At 36.4% G+C, this 22,333-nt stretch overlaps 1 protein-coding gene across 2 annotated transcripts in view; it reads right to left on the bottom strand.

Moving 5' to 3' along the window:
- trrap (transformation/transcription domain-associated protein) overlaps positions 1-14,442 on the bottom strand; it is a 90,040-nt gene extending 75,598 nt beyond the window's left edge. The window contains exons 1-18 of one of the 2 annotated variants that reach the window (XM_084434892.1): positions 14,429-14,442; positions 11,967-12,147; positions 11,826-11,875; positions 11,631-11,741; positions 11,429-11,533; positions 9,261-9,344; positions 9,102-9,158; positions 8,892-9,017; positions 7,397-7,474; positions 6,700-6,788; positions 6,484-6,580; positions 6,248-6,386; positions 5,798-5,876; positions 2,093-2,327; positions 1,617-1,947; positions 1,327-1,424; positions 933-1,127; positions 641-832 (exon numbers count right to left, since the gene is read on the bottom strand). In XM_084434892.1, coding sequence (XP_084291018.1) covers positions 641-832; positions 933-1,127; positions 1,327-1,424; positions 1,617-1,947; positions 2,093-2,327; positions 5,798-5,876; positions 6,248-6,386; positions 6,484-6,580; positions 6,700-6,788; positions 7,397-7,474; positions 8,892-9,017; positions 9,102-9,158; positions 9,261-9,344; positions 11,429-11,533; positions 11,631-11,741; positions 11,826-11,875; positions 11,967-12,066 — 2,166 coding nt within the window. In that variant the 5' untranslated portion in view covers positions 12,067-12,147; positions 14,429-14,442. The remainder of the gene's footprint in view (positions 1-640; positions 833-932; positions 1,128-1,326; positions 1,425-1,616; positions 1,948-2,092; positions 2,328-5,797; positions 5,877-6,247; positions 6,387-6,483; positions 6,581-6,699; positions 6,789-7,396; positions 7,475-8,891; positions 9,018-9,101; positions 9,159-9,260; positions 9,345-11,428; positions 11,534-11,630; positions 11,742-11,825; positions 11,876-11,966; positions 12,148-14,428) is intronic. The other variant, XM_084434893.1, reaches the window with a different exon arrangement.
- Positions 14,443-22,333: the final 7,891 nt, after the last annotated feature.

Genomic DNA, 22,333 nt, shown 5'->3' with positions numbered 1-22,333 from the left:
CAAAAACATTTCTTACTTTAGCATTTATTTGAAATGAAAATATTTAACATAAATATCTTAACTGTCATTTTTGATTAATTTAATGCATCCTTGCATTAAAGTATTATATTTAAAAAAATAAAAATCGTACTAACCCCAAACTTTTGAACAGCTATACTTGTAAGGGCCAAATGTCCTAATACAGTAAAACAAGCGTGTGTGTGAAAGAATTGTGAAAAGTAAACTGCAACCAACTTAAAAAATAGACCATTTCAAAACAGTGACACTGAAAATAAGATGATAATTTCAGCGGACAACAGGATTGATGGGAAGTGAGATACAGAAGCTTCTTCCTTTCCACTATTTCACAGTGACCTTCACTTTGGTCTTTCCTGTCAATCTGAGGCACAAGTGTCATTTCTCATCAGAGGAGCTGACAGAACGCATTAAAATTAATGCAGCGCGGTTACTGGCGCTGAGGCGTTAGACAGCACAGTGTCATCAGAGCTTTGAGGGTGTGAGCGATCCCTCTATCCAATCGCTATGAAAAAATTGTGAATTACCTATTCTATAATCTAAATAAGCACCTTAGCCAACTAAAAGACAAAAGAGGCAACAATTTACTTTAAAAACCTTCATGTGCATAAGACACAACGCTCACCTTGAGCATTTGCTCATTTTCAGCAGCGAAGAGAGACACTGAGCCGAAGACCAGTTTGAAGAGTTTGAGATAGAGGTTTGATAACTCCACGTTAGAGCCCATCTCAGGAAGACGTTCCAACAGATACTCCACGAGGATGGTGGCAAACAGTGCAGAGGTGGTTAGGTTGGCCAGGAAGGAATTTGCCACAATCTGTTGAAGGATTGGACAGCCATGTCATATCAATGGTCAATACATTTTGCAGAAAGAAAAAGTCAATTAAATTCTGCAGTGAACGAAAAAGCACCAGTACCTGTAGGGCATAGTTCTTGGATATGCGTTCCACCATGTATGGAACGGTGGTCTGGAAGATCTCTTTGAAAGTGAGAGGATTCATCATGGTGAAAACTCCGGCAAAGTGCTCTAAAACCTCCTTCTCTTCCTTCATCCGCACCGTCTGACAGTTAGCCACACGGATGTACGTCTGTCCATTGCCGGCAATCTGTACCTAGCCAAAAGGGGGTTGGCTCTGTGATAAGCTGTAAACTTCAGCTCTCAAGATCATGTGAATTTGAGTAAACCGACTGTATTACACTCTGAGATGCGGCAACATAACTGGACACACCTCTATTGTTATATCATAAAGTTTAGGAGCCTGTTTGAGGATTTTGCTGTGGTAATCTGCACTAATCAGTGGACGGTCGTACCTGGTAGATGTCCAAGGCCTGCATGGCATATTTGACCAGCTTGATGTAGATCTGTGTCTCTTTGGGCTGGAGTTGCTTATTGGGAATGAACTGAGCCTCTGAAATACAACAATACCAAAATGAATTATTTAAATGGAAATACTGAGCAGAACTAACCCTTCAATGACTTTGAGATGCCCCACAAAGACATTAAAAAGATCAATATAGTCCAGACAAAAAGAAAATGTTAAACAGAGCTAATATTTAATGACTTGGGACAATCTAAAGCCAAGAATGTCCATCCATCTCACCTCCAGGAGCTTTACAAGAAGTGATGCCCCATGTGATTGTTTTCACTCCACATACAAGGGTCTTCACCAGACTGCGACAGTCGGACACCTGGAAGGTCTGTTTGTCCTCCTTCTCGCCGGGTCTATCAAAAGATGTAGATGGAGGTGGTGCAGGGGTGACGGGTGTTGGGGGCGCAGATGGAGGTAAGGCGGGCGTAGCTACAGTAGGAGTTGCTGGGACTCCTTGTAATGCGGCAGAGTCTACCACACCCATCTCTGATTGGGGCTTACACTTCTTAAAGATGGATACCAGTTGGTACCGTGCAATGGTGTGGAACTTCAACACAAAAACCTGAAGATATAGAAATTTTGCAATGTCAGATCAATGATTTTGTGCTTTACAAATGCATTTGCATATGGCCAGACAGTGGCATTTTGTAGCCCATTGTAATCACGATCACAGCATGGTTTACATTGGCTAATGTGGTCTCTCTCACCTCCAGCATTCTCATGAGAATGTCTCTGCCATTGCCATTCTCCTGTTCGCTCTTGGATCGGATGCAGTCTACGAGGTTTAGCAGCAGCTTACAGGACATGGTCTGGATACTGCTGGGAAGGGACTCGTCGTCAATGTTCTTAGCAAACAGTTGCACCGCCAGGGAGAGGTCCGTCAACGGGAGGTTCTGTCTTACATGGTGTACTAGGTCTGCTAGTGTGCTGTATGCCAAGGGCCTGAAACATCAACAGACTCGCTGTTAGACAACAACATTCGTGCTTTCTAGAGGATTTCTGTTCTGTTTATACCAATTTCACGATTCTCAATTTTGATAGCAATTTCAATACCATGTTGATGTTCATTGATGGCCTCAACTTTGTCTGTTTACAAAAGACATGACAGTGCTTACAGAATACCTTGCTAAGACAGCCATGTTTAACTGCTTTTGATTATTCTAAAACATACACTACCATTCAAAAAGCTCAAAGCTGCATTTATTTGATCAAAAATACAATTATATTGTGAAATATTATTACAATTCAAAAGAACTGTTTTCTATTTTAGTATATTTTAAAATGTAATTTATTCTTGTGATGGCAAAGCTGAAGCCATTACTCCAGTTTTCAGTGTCACCTTCACAAATCATTCCAATATGCTGATTTGGCTCGAGAAACATTTCTCATTATCATGATAGTTAAAACAGTTTAATATGAAGCTGCTTAATATTTTTGTGGAAACCATGAAGGTCAAAAGAACAGCATTTATTTTAAATATGAATCTTTTGTAACATTATAAAAGTCTTTACTGTCAGTTTTGATCATTTTAATGAGGCCTTGCTCAATTTTACTTGAATAAAAGTATTAGTTCTTAAAAAAAACATACTAACCCCAAACCTTTGAATGGTAGCGTAATTTTAAAGTACTACTGACTCATTACAGACATCCCTACTCTTGTGGTATAGAACCTCCAGCCTAAAATTGATCAAAACCAACCCTCAAAGAGCAAATAGCTCACGACCCCAGCTGATAATAATATCTATGATCGATACTTGGGAGATTTCAGGCAAAGTTTAGAATAAACGACACTAATGGCTTTGACAGATTGTGAGTCCTGCCAAATTTGCCTGCTGAAGGCTGATGGAAGCCGTGGATGAGAGAGAGGAGGTGTTGGCAGGCATACGACATCTGGGGCAGGGAGACAGCGAGTGGGCAATGCCAGGACAGCCTGGCACATGAAGATGGGCACCTGTATCTCCTCTGCCCAGTGGGGCATCTCAGCTCAGTCAAGCACCATTAAATATCAATTCTGATCTGTTGCACTTGATGAAATCTAACTTAATTTTTCCCCCCAAGAAACTTGGAAGGAAAGGGATTGTGGCCTCAAGCCACACTGAAGAAATTACAATAAAAAGAACCCTTACAGCTCATTCCAAAACGTTCCAAAATCAGCTAACTTGCGGCCACCTTCTAAGAGAGCAAAATAATTGAAATAAAACCTCGTAAGTGATGCAATTCTCCAAGTAGGCAATCATAAAGTATGAACGTGTCATCTAAATAGTGTTTTTCAGAACTTACAGAACTGCAATGTGATACTCTAGTAAGTAAAATGCACAGCATTTACAAATATTGGCCATTTTTTTAATTAAACAATCTTTTTTATGAGATATCTTTGCCACATCTAAAACTTAAAGTTAATCTTTAAAAACACACATTTTTTATAATAGTTAAAAAATTATTTCACTTTTCACACTGTACATTATAATGTTGTGATGCCTAAAATCACTTTAAAATGTAAGTTTTTAATGTTTCATTTTTTATTTATTCATTAAAGAGTTTAAAATCCATTTATCAATTATCATCCATCACATGAAAATAATGATCAGTTTATCTTTATCAGCCAATAATTTTCTCTAATATTTTTATTAATACAGTTTCAGTAATAAATGAATTGAAAGCTTCTTTTAAAATATGTCTTCAAATATATGGCAAAGCGATATGTTAATTTATTAATAAACTTTTCAAAATGTATGGACCCCATAATAAGATTATAATTTTGAGGTATGGTGTGTACATACACATAGAGAGAGCGTTTTCTTTTATTTATCATTTTATTAAAGGATTAGTTCACCCCAAAATGAAAATTTCCTAATAATTTACTCACCCCAATGCCATCCAAGATATCCATGTCTTTCTTTCCTCAGTGGGAGAGAAATTATGTTTTTTGAGGAAAACATTTCTGGATTTTTCTTCTAACAATGGACTTCATTGGTTACCATCGTTTTTAAGTCCAAATCAATGCAGTTTCAAAAGTCTTTGAAGTGTTTAAACGGGCTGAACGCGATCACAGCTGAAGAAGAGGTTGTTATCTAGCGAAACGATAGGTCATTAAAAAAAAAAAAAAATTTTCATACGTATAGACTTTTTACCTTCAATAGTTCAGATTGAGCTGATCAACAAACGGACAAGGAACTACATCATCACGTTGAAAGGTCACGCCGGCGCCGGCAGAAGTACCGCCCCACTGTTTACAATGTATGTTTACATAGTATGACAGTGAATATGAATATGAATAGTATATGAATAACATTCTGATGAATATGAATAGTAGTTCAAATAGTATTGCCGGTGCCGGCGTGACCTTTCAACATGATGATGTAGTTCCCTGTCCGTTTGTTGATCAGCTCAATCCGAACTATTGAAGGTAAAAAGTCTATAAATTATTTTAAAAAATTGAAAATGACCTATCGTTTCGCTAGATAACAACCTCTTCTTCAGCTGTGATCGCGTACAGCCCGTTTAAACACTTTTGAAACTGCATTGATTTGGACTTAAAAACTATGGTAACCAATGAAGTCCATTGTTAGAAGAAAAATCCAGAAATGTTTTCCTCAAAAAACATCATTTCTCTCCCACTGAGGAAAGAAAGACATGGATATCTTGGATGGCATTGGGGTGAGGAAATTTATTAGGAAATTTTCATTTTGGGGTGAACTAATCCTTTAATATTTTTTCCTTCATGTATTTGTTCTCTTATTCTTGTAAGTGCCAGGCTGTTTGTAAGTGGTTTAAATGTTAATAAAATTAAAAAAGATATTCCGGTAACACTTTACAATAAGGTTTTATTAGTTCAAATTAGTTAACTACTTTAGTTAACATGAACTAAGAATGAACAATACTTCTACAGAATTTATTAATTAATGATTTAGTTAATGATTATTTCAACATTTACCAATACATTATTCAAATCAATAGCTGTATTTGTTAACATTAATGCACCGTGAACTAACATGAACAAACAATAAACGACTATATATTTATTCATTAACATTAACAAAGATGAATAAATCCTGTAACAAATGTATTGCGTATAGTTATTTCATGTTAGTTAATACATTAACCAATGTTAACAAATGAGGCCTTATTGTAAAGTGTTACCAATATTCCTTTGACGACACTCTCGATTAATTTTTTCACCTTGCTTGTCGCAAAGCATTCTGAGATTGTCTTCTCTGCAGAGCACAGCATTTGGCTTTAGAAAAGAGCTTTTGCATCATGAGGGCATCTACAATTCCTTGAAACTGCCTACGCAGGCACCTAACTATGCTTTGGAAGTTAAATGTGTGCACTGCATATTGCACAGATTGCTTATATTTGACATTTATGGACAATACCATATCAATTTGGAGGTGGTTAATCTGCGTTCTTACCTTAGCGTCTCTCTCGCAGTGTATCCTGAGCCGATGAGTATCGACTCATCGAAAAGCTTGTCCATGCATGGAATGAATTCTGCAACACAAACAGCTTTTATCAGATGTCATTGCATACTCTAAACCCAACCAAAACGGCTCAAGGGCCCATGAACCCTGAGATACATCAATGTCGGGTCTCAACAGTGAGAGTTTCTTATCGATTCATTTAACCTTCTCTACAGGATTAATGATTTAGAAGAGTGTATCAGATTCCTCTCACAAACGCTATTGATTGAGGGGTGAAGCTCAAAAGGAAAGCAGCCGTAACATATCAAAGCGGTACCCCATGAAGCTCAGTGGCGTAATTAACACCAGATGCGAGCTCTCCTACAATAGCGAACGCTTTGCATATCTTATTTGGGAATATCTGCCAACAACCTGCGAAGTGTTTAGCGGTGGATGACTCACGGCTGCGTAGATCTGTGGTGAGGATGTGCTTGGCAGCGATCAGCAGCTCTTTCCGCAGGTGAGCCGTCTCAGGGGGGCAGTTAGTCAGCAGCTGTAACATCCCCTTCACCATCTGCTGGGAATACTTCCCAACCAAGTCCTGATACACACACATGTCCACATTAGTCACTGTTAGAGTATTACAACAAGTTTAGAAAAGTTGAATTAACAGGTGGTCAAGCTATGTTTTCCTTTACCTGGTAGATCCGGATAATGTAAGCAAGGAACGACAAGGTCTTGATCTGAGCGGCGATAAAATCTGCATAAAGCTCCTTGTTGAACAGCTTGTGTTGCCTGTCATGGAGAGAAACCAGAAAATGCTTTAAAATGTCACTGTGTTAAATTGCATCTATTTCAGTGCATTAACGGTGATGTAACGCCACACACTCAACGAAACGAGAGAGGTCACTAACCGAGCCTGCGGAGACACCTGCAGCATGATGGTGTTCATGATAAGAGGCACGAACTCTGACACCACGTTGTGAATGTTCAGTTTGTACAGCTAGGAGAAACATCATACAGAAAAGCAATTAATGTATCAAAGTACAGTGAGACCTCTGCTTGACACGTACACACTGTTGCAGTGCAATTTACAGCATTTATAAGATTCATGCATTTAAAACAGAAGAGTCTGACTCAAATGCAAAATCCTTTACAGATTTAGAGCTGCCTGAGGATTTTAAGACACAACGACAAACAATAAGTTCTGAACCAGGATCTGCGATGTTTCTGGGTTCTAGTATTTAGGCAGAAAATAGGACTACACCTGCTGGTCAAATGTAAAATGATAACGTGCAGAGAAGGTAAACCAAAAGTCGTGTTTTGATTGATTGTAGCTTCCTGACAGCTGCAGACTGCCATTTTATGACTCAAAAGATCAAAATTGATTTTCTTTGCTATTGTCAAATAGCATATTGACAAAGACAAAAAAAAAAAATCTAATCACAACCACCCTTTTGATAAGCGTGCCAGGATTGAGTAAACAATGGATTTAGCTAGCAAGTACGTGTTTCAGATGATTGACGACACCTTTTATAAAGGAGCCAAATATCTAATTGAGGAGGGCTGGCATAAAGTCAACATTGAATGAGTGTTTTTATGGGCTCTCACCTGATACATGAGGACTACGATGATGGGAAGCTCTGCCAACACTTTGAGTGACAGCGATCCCCGGGGGATTATGGTATGCTGGAGGACACAGAGAAGACAGATGAGGCCAGTGAGAGACTACACAAGGTGTTACGATAAAACTTTTGAACACCTATATGGAGTTGTCTTTGTTGATAGTAAAAGTCAATTCAATTCAAGCTTATTTGTATAGCACTTTTCACAATACATATTGTTTCAAAGCGGCTTTGCAGAAAATGTTTGTTTCAGAAGAGCTGAACTGCAACTGCATTTTAGCTCCTCTTTTGAACAAAGTTCATAAGCAGGAATTTGGTGCCCTCTAGTGTCTACATAAACTATCATTCGCATTAGAATCAGTCTATGATTAGGAACTCCAGGAATGTAAACACTTTACAAATGTTAGCAGACTTGGCTAAAAATACATGTGCAATCAGGGTTCAAAACATTTTGTGACTGAATGCACATATTGTTGTGGTCACAAACGCATGTGACAACATTGTATTTGTAGTATCTAACTCTAAAGCCGCCTTTCCACTGCACACCACAAACGACAGCCAATGGAACGGAAGTTTTGGCCCGTACCGATTACCCATAATTCTTTATATTTGAAAGCCGATAACCAATATATTGACCGATAAATCTAAATCCAAATTTTTGAGAGCCTGATTACAAAGAACAAAAGTCTCACCATTAAAAGCCATGTCTCAAGCACACAATTATAATGTTCTCATTATAATTTTATGTAGCCTTTATGGCAGCCTATATGACAGAACATGTTGCACTAAACTGTATTTTCCTTTTTTGAAGTGATTCCAATCATATTTCAAGCAATTCAAAACCATCATGGCGAAAAGTGAGCATCTGAAGTGTCTCAGCTCAAGGAAATAATCAGTTATTTATCGGCTTAAATATATTGGCTAAATTTTCTTATCGGGCCGATAGCGCTAACATTAAAAATTAACATATATCGGCCGATATATTGTGCATCCCTAACCAGAAGTCATTAATTTGCTATGGAGAGTCACACAGGGACTGTGTGGGGTGCCGACCAGAATTTTCGGATCCGATTTGAGCTTTGGATGCATTCAATTTGTTTAACTTGAGCTACTACATATGCGGCACGCTGACCAGATGTGATGTATTCCAATGTATTTCAATCAGATCGGTGTGAGAATTATTACTATTTTAACAATCAGAAACACTTGATACATTTAACCCAGCATTTGCGATCAAGTCAAAATCCACACAGATCAGCATTTGGACACTCAGATCTTATCAGTTTTACTTTCAGCGCCCAGGCTTATTGGTACTTTACATTTCACACACACACACACACACACACACAAACACTCTTACACACAGTACCATTCTCTGGACTAAAGCATATCGCTCACATCATTGTGTCTCTGCTGATCACATTTGTCAAAACTATTGAGATGATGAGGATTGTGTACAGTTAGAGAGCATGTGTACTGACCGTCCGGGTCTCGCTGTCCTCACGCTCTGGTGCGGTCTTCACCAATACTGAGGTAATCATGCCCACCATTTCTGGAGAAGGCACAGTGTTTTCTGCTATAACCTGAGGATTCTCAAAATACCTTGTCTGACAGACAGAGACACAGGTTTAGAAAACAGATACTTTCACACACAAACAAATACTACAAATCCAATTCTTGTTCCAGCTTACCACGACTTTTGGCAGTTCTTTGTAAATTTGCTTCACAAAGTCCAAAAAATGATGAATCTGTAAGAGTGGGCAGAGAGATGTTTATTTAATAACATTTATTGAAACACAGGAAATGCAAATGCTAGTAAACATCAAGAGTGCCAGAAGGCTGCATCTCACCTCTTGAGAGATCGGCGGGCGAAACTGTTTATGCAGTTCAATGATGATGCGTAAACAAATGAGCACATTCTCTTCACTTTCAATCTAAATCATGAAACACAGAGGCAAGAACCAGTCAGAACCAATATAAAAAAAATACCCACAATATGATGCATTGTAAACAAATGTAAAATGAATTGTTTACTACAACCACTGATTCATTTCTAAGTAACTTTAGACAAAAGTGCCTGCTAAATGAATTAAGTGAAATAATCCACTCTTCAAATTCTCTTTAAAGTAATTACCCTTTAATGACTTCAAATCAAATATAGAGTTTTGTGGCTTTTAGTGCATGTATAAAAGCTTTGATACCATCTAAAATCCCGTTCAAAAGTTTGGGTCAGTAATTTATGTTTTTGAAAGGAGTCCCTTAGGCTCACTATTTATTTAATCAACTATACAGTAAAACATGAATATTGTAAAATATCATGACATTATAAAGAACTATATTCTATTTTCATGCATTTCAAAATGTAATTTATTCCTGTGATGACAGCTGAATTTTCAGCATCATTACTGCAGTCTTCAGTGTCGCATGATCCTTCAGAAATAATTTTAATATGCTGATTAGCTGCTCAAGAAGCATTTTTCATTAGAATCAATATTGAAAACAGTTGTGCTGCTTAATCATTTTGTGGAAATCAAGATACACTCTTTCAATATTCAAAAGAACAGCATTTATTTGGAACAATAAATCTAAACAATGTAAGCCTGTATTGACACTTTATCAATTTAGTGCATCCATAAAATTTCCCTTAACACCAGAAGTGCCAGAATTCCATAACTACTAGAACTGCCGCAAGCGGTCATTTTGACCGCTAGATTCCAAACTCTATATCTTTAATGATAAATATCCAATTGAGAGATTAATGCATTTATTGTATTAGGATATCTTTTAAAAACAAAACAACACCAAACTGTACATTTAAACAAGTTTAATGATACATTTATAAATAAATCATATCCGTAGATGTCCTGAACAAAATAACGGAGTAGCCCATGCTTTCATGTTTCCACTGTTCGATCGCGCCCGCGCCTTACACACACACCATATTCCAGCATTGCAATCTTGACATTGCAGCCTGTTCATTATAGCCATAATAAAATATAATAATAAAATAGTCAACCTAACATATAAAAATTTCACTGCTCTGTTTATATAGTCAGTAGCCTAGCACAATTCGTACCATTTTGCGCATGTGAAGAGGATGATTTTTTCCGTCGATATTGGAACGTGAGTGAAGTACAAAGCCTATAATAAAGAATAGTTTACCATCCAAATACATCGCAAATGTTGAAACATTTTGATTCTAATTAGAGAGTTACGTGAGCCCAACGCCGCTTACTTTCACTTTCGCTTATAAAGTATTTCATTTTGGCTTGTTTATAGTTATTTTTTCATTCTTGTTATGTTCTGAATATCATTACATGTAAATGATTTGTTGTGGAATATGTTTTGTGTATTTTTCACCACATTTTATTGTTGTGTATATTGGTATATGTATAATAATACCGCGAAATTCAGTGCGGTCAATATGACCGTCTACGGCCGAAATAGGTAAATATGTTCAGTTGTTTTTTTGCCTTGTGTAATTTATATGAAAAACATTTTAAATGAAAATACAGACACTTTTAGTTAAAGTCAGGTACCAGCATGATTTTATTTATTTTTTTAACAAAGTTATTGCAGATATAAAATTCAAAACGGTCAAAATGACTGCCATGGCACTTCTAGTGTTAAAAAACATTACGGACCCCAAACTGAACTGTATTCTATATGCTAGTGTATTCTAATTCAAAATCCACACAGATCAGCATTTGGACACTCAGATCTTATCAGTTTTACTTTCAGCGCCCAGGCTAATTGGTACTTTAGAGTTCACACACAGACACACACACACACACTCACTCACACAGTACCATTCCCCGGACTAAAGCACATCGCTCTCATCATTGTGTCTCTGCTGATCATGTTTATGTAAAAACAGAAAAAAAATGATGTCCCTCTTGCAGGTAGTGGCATTTACAAACTTTTGTCCAATAAAATGCTCTGTAAAATGAGAATTCTACAGCTATTTTATAGAATCTCTTTATATCAGTTGAAGTGTGACATTCAGGTAAAGACTGACCTCAAGGAAGCGGAACATGACAGAGAGGATGTTTTTGGCATGGGGCCGCAGATGTTCATTAGTTGGGATTCGGTGGATGATCTCCAGGACGAGTTTCCTTAATTGCTATAATAAAATTCAAAGACACCCCAAGTTTACTTCAATGCCAGGAACGAGGCATTTATGATGACTTGAGCAATATGATTTTTATCAAAAAGCACACCTGTGTTGGTTTCTCCTGAAGGAATTGCACTTCTCCATCCTGCAGAAATGTTAGGAAACGAGGGATGATATGCTCCAAGAAAGTAGAATACTGTGGTGAAGATGTGACATTCTGAGAAAGAAGAGACTAACATCAATTACTACGTGAAAGCAACTTTCATTTTAAGCTTTTCAGAAGCAAAATAGAAGAGTTTACCTCGAAATTCTCACTGACTTCCTGCATCATCTTCAGTTTGGTTTCATCCGCTGATGTTTAAATGAAGGAAAAACATCAGTAAGCAGAGACAACGCTTTCATCTAACATAGTAACAACTGAAACAGAAGGAAACAGACTCACGCGTGTTGTTGTCAGTGAGTGCCGCCACAAACTGCAGGTATTTCTTCATGAGGGTGGTCTGATCCACCACGGTGGGGCTAGGGGTGGGGACGAAAGACATGGTGGCGGCCGGGATAGACAGGATTGCGCTGTAAAGGGGCAGACTAGTGTCTGCGCTCGTCTCAGTAGAAGTTCATGTAATCTTTAGTCGAGTAAACAAGAGGAACGGTCAGTTTTCAAGAACAGTAATGACACTTTAGCACAAAATCAGTACTCTACAAATGCAGTGGTATTGAATTATTACCAAATTCACGTACCATGGTATTTACAAGACACTACATGTCAAAAAAGCATATAGTATCTACACACAGAAAACAGTATTACCATGGTACTTTGTAAGTAAACACCTTTTCTACAGCAAAATGGGGTTCGGGGACTAGGGGGTCTGTAAAAAAGTTATTAAAATAATAATAAAATAGAATAAATAAAATTATAAAATAAAAAAGTAAATAAACTTGATTAAAATAAATAAGAAACATATTGTAAGTTTCACCGCTAGAGGTCGCGTATAACAATAACTAAGCTGTATCTTGATGACGCCGTGAATAAGCGTGGAATCATGGGAGATGTCGTCTTCACATCCACAGCTGATGGAAAGCAATCTGACGGGAATCATGCAGAAATCATGTTCATGGCTGAGCTAATGTATTCAGGTTTTATCAACGTTACTGTGGTATGAAGCAGTGCAGGACATTTTACGTTGCTGTTTTTATTATGCCGCAGTCAGCCACCGACACTCCTTTATGTTTAAGTTACGTTTAACGTCTGCCTCCCTCTTCCCTGAACTTTGTCACTTTAATCACTTAAATTCACATTATTTTATTTTATTCTAATAAAACAGCTGAATCACTACTCATACAGCTCACTTTATCTGACGTATAAAAACTGTGGGGTAATGCAGCGCTGTTTGACTTGGTCAAAACAATCATAGTAAAAATGCATTTCAGTGTGTTGAAAGTTATGTTATAAGGTTACTCTACGTGTTGCACATTGCAGTGAGCTAGATCAATATTAGAATATCAAATAAATAAAAGCTGGATGACTCGACGTGTTGCTAAATGGCATGCAGTACATTTTAAAACATATTGTATGGGTGGAGAAAATGCTACTTCCTATTTTCTACAAATATAGGTTAGATCTTAAAATAGTGTTGCCTCTGAAGCATGGTGCAAACATGTTACTCACACAGTAAATCAAGAAAATAACACTATAACAATGATCAGTTTTCTGTCGATAAACGTATCCAGACAGTTGCTCACCTCTCTAATAAAACACATAATATGTGAAAGATTTGGTGTTTCCATGGTTTCTACTGAAGGAAAGGGTAGCGCAGATATGATTTCATCGAAAGGCGACGTAATGGCACAGCCTGTTACACTGATTAAAATAGCTGATTTCTCTGGATTTAAACTTTGTTTGAAACACTTGGGATAATGTTACACAAGCCAACAAAATATAACATTGTTCTAGTGGTTTTTGGATATTTTAAACCCAAAAATCTTACATAGTGATTTTAAAATGAAGTAATATACATTTTATTTAAATAAATAAACACATCCAACAGTACAGTACAATAGTGAGTAGAAAAAAATAATAAATTAACTTAATAGAAAATATTTTTACATTTCTTTTGCACATTTTAATGGTCATTTTTCAGAACAAATTTGGGTATGTACATGAAAATAATGTAGCTGCCTTTTAAAATTTTAAAATTGGGGTTTGAGTTTGAGCTGAATAATGATACTACATCGTCTTCTGCAGAACAATTTGATAGTTTTATTATAATTTTGCAACATTGACGCGGTTTTCCTGTTTATTACTGCAAGGCTGCTTTGAAGCAATCTGTTGTTTAAAACGCTATGTAAACATACAAACAAACGTGACGTGACGATGTATTTATATCAACTATCAAATGCAAACAATAATAATCTAAAACAAAAACAACATCTCATCCAGCACAATTACTTAGAAGTGTTTTAGTGAAGTTCACCTCTAGTTTAGGGGAAGCGATGGGCGCGCCAAACTGCAACAACACGCCTACTGCAGTCACGCTCACTGACATGACATGATGCGCTTATATTAAAAACTAAACGAACCTATCTATCACAGAGCTGCCTCGAACACAGAGACTTTTACGCTTTCTGGAAATTAATTTGTTTATAATAGTATAGAATAAGCTAGCAACACAACCAGGCCATTTACAGAAGAAAGAGCCTACTGTCGCTAACTGGCTAGCCGGCTGCTAACCCAATACCAAGTCCAAGACATTTTTCACACGCAGAACTCAAGATTTTCACTTTTTACCTTAATTGGTGCAAATATCTGGTGCGGATTTCTTTCAGACAAATGCTCATGAGAGACTTCTGCACTCGTTATGTATCTAAATGACAAAATTACTCCCAAAAAAAACAGCACCAACTTACCAGCAAGGGGACCGGAAGGAGTTGTAAATGAACTTCCGCTACACCGAATGAAATTTAGTGTAAGGGCTGAAAACAATCCGCCGTTGTTCTGTTTACTCATTTTGTAAATTATTATATTTTGTAAACCGTATAAAGCGAATTGTATGCTTTTCTACTAGTGTTTCTCAAGTGGATTTGCGTGTCCGAGGTGTGTTTCAAGCAGTGATTTTCATATTTAGACAGTAATATAGTTCCACGCGGACGGATACCACAGAGAAGCCAGGCGTGTGAAGACCATCGAAAGCGATGGTCTTCCAGTTTTCAATAAACTGGTATATAAAATGTTTAATTTAACGTTACTGCACCCCAGTAAACAAAATAATAATCATTTTAATAATCGATTCAGGGGGATTTCGAAATAACACATTTATTTCTAAATTATTTATCGATACGTTTAGGTTGAATCACATTTATAGAGAATATTACTGGATAAATGGATAAATGCTTCATAGATCAGCTGCACTGATGTGCTGCTTTTTATTGGATCCATAATAATTATGACAATGATAAGGATGCTGAATAAGTATATCTAATGGCAAATAACATGCAGGTATATATGTGACCACTTGTGGGCGACAGACAAGCTGGATCCTCATCGAAACTCATCCAGGTGTATTAATATCCAAAACGACCATTAAAGTCACTCATAAAACATCAGAATTTCGTGGCACTGGCAGATATAACGACATGTCAAACAAACACATTTTAGATGTGACTTTTTCTAATTTAAGAACTCAAGAATGAACATTTTTCTATTTTCATTTCCCATGTTTGGGATTCTGTTTGATTTTGACAACTGACCTTAAGGACATTTCAGTGGATGTATAAAAATCAGTTCACACAGATGTCCTATGTAGCTGTTTATCACAATGGACATGTTTCTGTCACATTTAACAACCAGAATAATTTTGTTTTAATTTGAATGAACAACATTTTGTGCTAATAACATTTATTGTGATAAATGCCACTTGGTTTAATATTTTCTGTAATGTAATGACATTCATATATGTGTTCAAATACTTTTGGGGTCACTATAAATTACATGACAATGAAAGCAGTAGACAGCATGTTGAGACTTATGATTTGATATGAGTGTAAACATTTTTTTTTTGTTTTTTTTTTTGCATCGTCACTTCTGTCTATTACCAATCATACTAATTGAGTACAATCACAGCGGTGGTAGCAGATGTAATCCTGGTGGAGCTTCAACAGCCCAGATGGAGAAAGGTCACATTATCATTTCAATAGCCCCTCTGTTGGGCTGGGCGTATAAAAGCAGGAACAGGACCCTGCTCTCACTGAACCTGTGATTCATGTAATAGTTTTACATGAACTGAAAAAAAAAACCCCACACCTAAAATAAAATATAAAAGTAATGCAAATAGACTCTTTTCACATTTCCGGGGTTAGAAGCAGCTGTCTGGTGAACAGACACAACAAATATAATTTTTGCACTCCCCGTTTGCCCCAATAGCAAAAGAGAAAATCCACAATAGCATTTCCATAACTTTCCAATTGAGGAAAAAAATATTGTGAGAATAATTACTGTTACGGTAACACAGGGAAGAGGAGAGGTGATGATATTTTTAGCAGTTTATTGATGACTCCACACAAACAAAGATATACAAACATGAAAAATCCAAATCCAAAAAGGTATGGCGAGAGCCAGACAAGAAACATAAAACATAACGGTAAACGAAACCGCAAAAGATTTAAAATACATCGACTGACTCTTAAAAATAAAGGTTCTTTATTGACATTGTTGGTTCCATGAAGAACCATCCATGGAATCTTTCCATTGGTCAAAGGGTTCTTTAGTAAAAAAAGGTTCTGTAGATCATTTAAATGTTCTTTACACTAAGAACAGTTCACTGAAAGGTTCTTTGGGGAACCCAAAATGGATCTTCTATGGCATCGTTGCAAAACAAACCCTTTTGGAAGTTTTATTTTTAAGTGTAGACTATGGAAAACAAGTAGCTAACAAGGAACAGGTGTGTAATGAATTGTCATGGTAACAAATAAGGCAGCCATAGAAACAAAGGTAAACAGGAACAAACCACAGGAAGAGGACACAGGAAACAATGGAGAAATAAGAGTCCTAGAACGAAGAACACAAAAAACAGGGGAAATTGTGACAATGACGTTGGTCAAACAAGAGAAAGATGTTAAATTTGCAGTCACTTCCTCGGCTGTTGTATTAGAAACACTCACACAGCAGTGCTTACCAGTTTTCTGTAATTTAATGCCAAGGTAATAAAACACAACATAGTGTTATAAACCTACATTCAATAAAGAAAAATGAAAATATAAAGATGTTGCTAGATTTACAATGTTAAATCAAATCATCACAGTTTGTGATTATAGGGTCCTGATTGTTTTGTTCACCTGTTTATTAAAGTTGTAACTTTAACATATTTTCCCATATTTTGACATACATATGAAGGAATGAAAGAAGGTTTTGATTAAAAATTATAAGGTCAAAACAAATAAAGAAAATAATCTCATTATGCATGGATTAATCATTCTCTCTCAATAACATGCATTTAGAAATAGATATGGTAAATTATACTTTAAAAATGACTATGCGTCATTATGGTAAGTAGCCTAGATAAGGAAAGAAATTCAAACTAGAAAATGAATTGAAATCTAAAATTTAGAGTATTTAATGTGTGAGGCGGTAAGAGCACAGTGATGTTCCCTGAACACCTGATGACTCACATTCTGCTGTAAAGAGGGTCACAGGTTCACAGCACAAATGTGTTGCCACTGTAAACAGAGCTCTCATCTATTCTGTTTAATGAGTGTAGGGTATCAGGCTCAAAACATAATATCTGGATAACATTTTTCTCTCCGGAGTGCATCAACTCATTTAGTTTTGTGAAGGGCCTTGTTTATTCACTGGCTTTCCATCTCTCAGAAACATGATTGAATGAGGTGTTATTAGTCATGTAAGTGCTCTATTCAAGGGCAAGGACTAATGTGTTTCTCACTGAAATGTTATTGATTAACTTTTCAGTTATTTTTGTGTACCATGGGCCGGGGTGATGTCCTGCTACTTTTGGGTAAATCACCTAAGTACTGGTTCCCAACCCTGGTCATCCAGAGGGCCCTCAACACCGCATAGGATATGTACCTTGTTTAATACATGTGCACTCTGCTAATGATCTGATGAGTTGAAACAGGTTCAGGTTCACTTCTTGGCAGAGGTGGGACAAAGTCATTGTTATGCAAGTCACAAGTAAGTCTCAAGTCTTTGCCCTCGAGTCCCGAGTCAAGTCGAGTCAAAGATGAGGCAAGTCCCGAGTCGAGTCAAAAGTCAAAGCCAACAAGTCTCAAGTCGAGTCCAAAGTCCTACCATTTTAGTTTCGAGTCATTTCAAGTCCTCTTACCACAGAAATAAAATTTATACAAATCATGTACGTCTGTAAGATTTGTATTTATTTAAACCTCTTTTTATACTTTGATTTATAATCAAATACAGTAAAAAACAGATAATTTAATTTTCACAAACAATGCTTGTATTTCAACAGCATATTGCACTAGAACAATGCACAGCATGCAGCTTCAGTCCTGTATTGTATTAACCTCATATTGCAAAACAGTTTAACTTTCAAATAGACATGGGTCGTTTTAGCCTAAACCTTTTTAAACATGTCATCAATAAAATCCTCACTCCTCAAAATTATCACTTCTGAAAAACTGGACCAACCTGATAATATAATTGGAATGCGTGTTGCAGTGCGTATGCGGTGCAAGACCAGCACGCGCAATAGTGCTTTCACATATGCTGCGTTTGCAGTGCGTGATCCGCGGCTGTACCACAAATACATACTCACTATCTGTATTTCAAATCCAGAAGTTATTAGCATCTTTTATTTAAAAAAAAAATGTTGTCAGCATTGCGATTCTCTTTGTACACACGTATACACTCTTTAATAGACGTATTCACGTTTAAATACAATTTAAACAACGTATTATTTAATGCATCACTCTTATATAATTATATATTAAGTTGCTCAAACAAGTGGTAAAATATTTAACCATGTACTTATATTAAAATCGTATAGCCTACATTTTAAATTAAAACTTAAAATTGACAAAAACAGCAGACTCATACTCTTTCTTTTGCATAATTTAAATCTTTATACAATAAATCTTGCATGTCACAAAGAACTTGTTTTTCCACCTCCACGAATGAGACGAGTGTTATGTTGCCTTGTTGAAATATGTATTTTCCCTTGATTTAGGCTACCCCGGTCTTATGTCTCAGCATTGCGATTCTCTTTGTACACATATACACTCTTTAATAGACGTATGCACGTTTAAACACAATTTAAACAACGTAGGCCTATTATTCAATGCATTACTTCTACTTATATTAAGTTCCTAAAGCAAGTGGTCAAATATTTAACCATGTAGGCTACTTATATAAAAAAACAGCCGACTCTCATGCCTTTTATTTTATATTTAAATTAATACAATAAATCTTGCATGTCACAAGGAACATGTTTTTCCATCTCCACGAATGAGACGAGATTTGTTCATTATGTCGCCTTGTTGAGGTAAATTGTAGTTTTCCTTGCTTTACCCTGGTCTTAAAGTGAAAATAGTATTTAATTAAATACATTTATGGTGAGATTACTACATTTTATTTAATTAATCGCATTTATGGTGAAATTACTACATTTTTAGGTCAATCTGTGTTCATGTTGACCACGAAACATGCGCTGTCACTTTAATTCAGCGTGTGCAGCACAGCAGAAATAGACTCGGTGCGGAAACGATCGCGGCACTGCTGTATACGCACCGCACCTGGAACGGATCGACGGACTGCAACCGCGTGCAGTGTGAAAGCTCTAACCTGTTAACATGGGTACGGAAAAAAATACGCACCCGCTGGCGCATACGCACTGCAAACGGAGTATGTGTGAATGTGAAACGGGCGTTAGATGCTGTCGAATCAAAACAACGTGGGACTACAGTGATTGGATGTCGTGCAGGCAGCGCGCGCGCTCTCTGCATGCATACAGGTGGTGCACATTTTTTTCACAGATGCAGATAAACTGAGAGCGGCGCGGCCATGTGGACATTTTTTCCCCCAGTTTTCATGGGAAGTAGCAAGTCTTCTCGAGTCAAAAGGCGCAAGTCCAAGTGAAGTCACGAGTCATTGATGTTAAAGTCCAAGTCGAGTTGCAAGTCTTTGTACATTTTGTCGAGTCGAGTCTGAAGTCATCAAATTCATGACTCGAGTCTGACTCGAGTCCAAGTCACATGACTCGAGTCCACACCTCTGCTTCTTGGTGGCACAGCATGAGCTTAATGGATATATTGAAGAAATTATGATATGGAACTTTCCAGTCATGTTTTTATTGTCCACGCTGACTGATTCGGTGAGTTCATTCAGAGTTCACTCAATTATCCATCAAACAGATTCAATCTGGTAACTTTTGTGATTTTTTTTTTTTTTTTTTTTGTGAACAATTAATTAAAGAATCAATTCATTAATGTCATTTGATTGTGAACTAGACTATAGGTCGTGCTATATTGTTTGCTGCTCACAAACAGTCATGCAAAGCCCTACAGTCCCATTTAGGCATTCAAAACCTGGAGGATCCAGAACCAGGAGTTAAATAGGTCTTGTCTATCATTTGATGTTGAAAATATGTAACAAAATTAACAGATAAAAGAGATCAAATGGTCTTATATATAAATCTGTGCATTTTATTCTTATACATTATGCATTTGGCAGATTATTTTTATCCAAAGTGAGCAATGACCTTGCTAGCGCCATGCTCTTGATGAAAAGCCTTGAAAGTACACTGACAAAAATTGTAACCTAAAAATGTTTTTTATTATTAACTGGTGTTATTCAGGTTCAAAATATAATTTAACATTATACTGAACTACAGGAATATACATTCATTTATGCCAAAAAAAACCCCTAATTTTTATGGGTTAAACCAGGTAGAAATATAGTTCTTTGATGAAACAATAGCAGGTTAAAAAAAATTCAATAATGGCCCATTGTACCCAAACATCACTTTGCATTAACCAAAGGATATTATGGGACTTGCCATTCAGTAAGTGAGCCATGTATACATTAATTATCAATTAATTCAGAAATCTCTCAGATTTCATAAAAAATATCGTCATTTGTGTTCCGATGAAGTTCTTTATTCTTTGGAAGGAAATTAGGGTGAGTAGCCTAATTAATGACCGAAATTTCATTTCATGGGTGAACTAACCCTTTTTTTTAAACAAATTATTAAAAAATTACTAAATTATTTATTTTATACTGGTATTTGCTTTATTTCCAATACCACTCAAGAAGGTCTCTGTCTTGATAGTAACTTGTCCTGATTGTCAATTCATTTGTATCCGTATGAAACGAACACATTCTAACACACAGTAGGCTACTATTAATTGTGCAGTGTCCGTTTGTCAGTATGTTCTTACCACCGTTGGGGAGGTGTCAAAGTTCTGCCAGGCTCAGCAATACGCTTGGTTGGGCTGCTCCAGGCATCAGTTTTCTCTGCAGTGACTCTGGTGAAAAGCCAAGTTCTGATCATGATCCTGTTAAACCTCTGATCCAGTCCAACGGCACACCACGTTTAGTTACATAAAACAACATTATAGCCTAATATTTTTTCTTCTATTTATAGCTATATAATTATCGTATAATATAATTACAGTATTCTAGTTTTATTTCTTCTGTTTATATCATTATATTTGTAGGCTATACATTTGAAAATAATGAATAGTTTGACAATGATGACCATTGAGTAAACTGGCAAAAGCTAACACAAAAGCTATTGTCGCCTGCTTATAAGCTTTTAATGCAGCACTGGCTGTTTTGATTTCCATTTTACTGCAGATGGCACCTGACCCCTTACAGCGACCTATAAAACTAATCTTAATCTCATTTAACTTCATCTTGTCCACATCCGTAGTTAAAGAACATGTAAGCATAGGGGACACCGGAAAGTGTTCAGATTAAAATTAGTTGAACCTATTAGAAATGAGCAGAGGTGCAATCATACAAATTGTATAAGTAGGCTATCTATAAAATATATATATATATATAAAAAAAAACACTTACAGTCAAAAACTAATTTTTGTTAAAAACGAATGCGTTTATGGATTTTAAATAACAGAACAGGCATCAGCCATCCTCATTATTGTTTTAATTTGCAATATAATTTGTAATTTTATAATATAATATAATATAAAATATAATTTATTCTATCCCCTAACCCTAAATACAACCCACACAGAAAACTTTCTGCATTTTTACATTTTCTAAAAAAAACACATAATTTAGTATGATTTATAAGCTGGTTTCCACAGGGGGACAAAACTTTTTTTTTGTGGTTGTAACAATGCCACTTTTTGTAGCCCATATGAAAATTAATTACACAGTTTAAGGACAATTTTTTTAATTCACCTAGGCCTACTTTATACAAGCAATTTATGTGCACATATTATATCAACATGACAGATGTTAAAACTATAAATACAATTTATAACTTAAAGGTTATAGAGTAGTATATTAGGCTACACAAATCCCCAAGTAATAGGCTACTCAAATAATCCATGTTAAACAGACTTATAATCAAGGCCTTCATCTTTGCTACTGGCCACCGATTAAAGAGGACTTTTGGAGAGATATGTGCCCTTTGTTAAGAAACTCTCACGCTAACTTGTTGGATTAAAGCTGCTTGATTTTTTTTTTTTTTTAAGAAGGTTGTTTTATAGCTACACGGGCCAGTGACGTTAATACTACAGCCAATCCGATTCCTCCAATCGCTGAAGTTCATTTGTTGACTGTGTCGCTCTTCTTGTCAGCAGCACCAGCGCTTGAAGCGC

This window comes from Rutilus rutilus, assembly GCF_951802725.1.
Source record: "Rutilus rutilus genome assembly, chromosome: 16".
NCBI classification, from domain to species: Eukaryota; Metazoa; Chordata; class Actinopteri; order Cypriniformes; family Leuciscidae; genus Rutilus; species Rutilus rutilus.
This window is presented reverse-complemented; position numbering and strand designations above follow the sequence as displayed.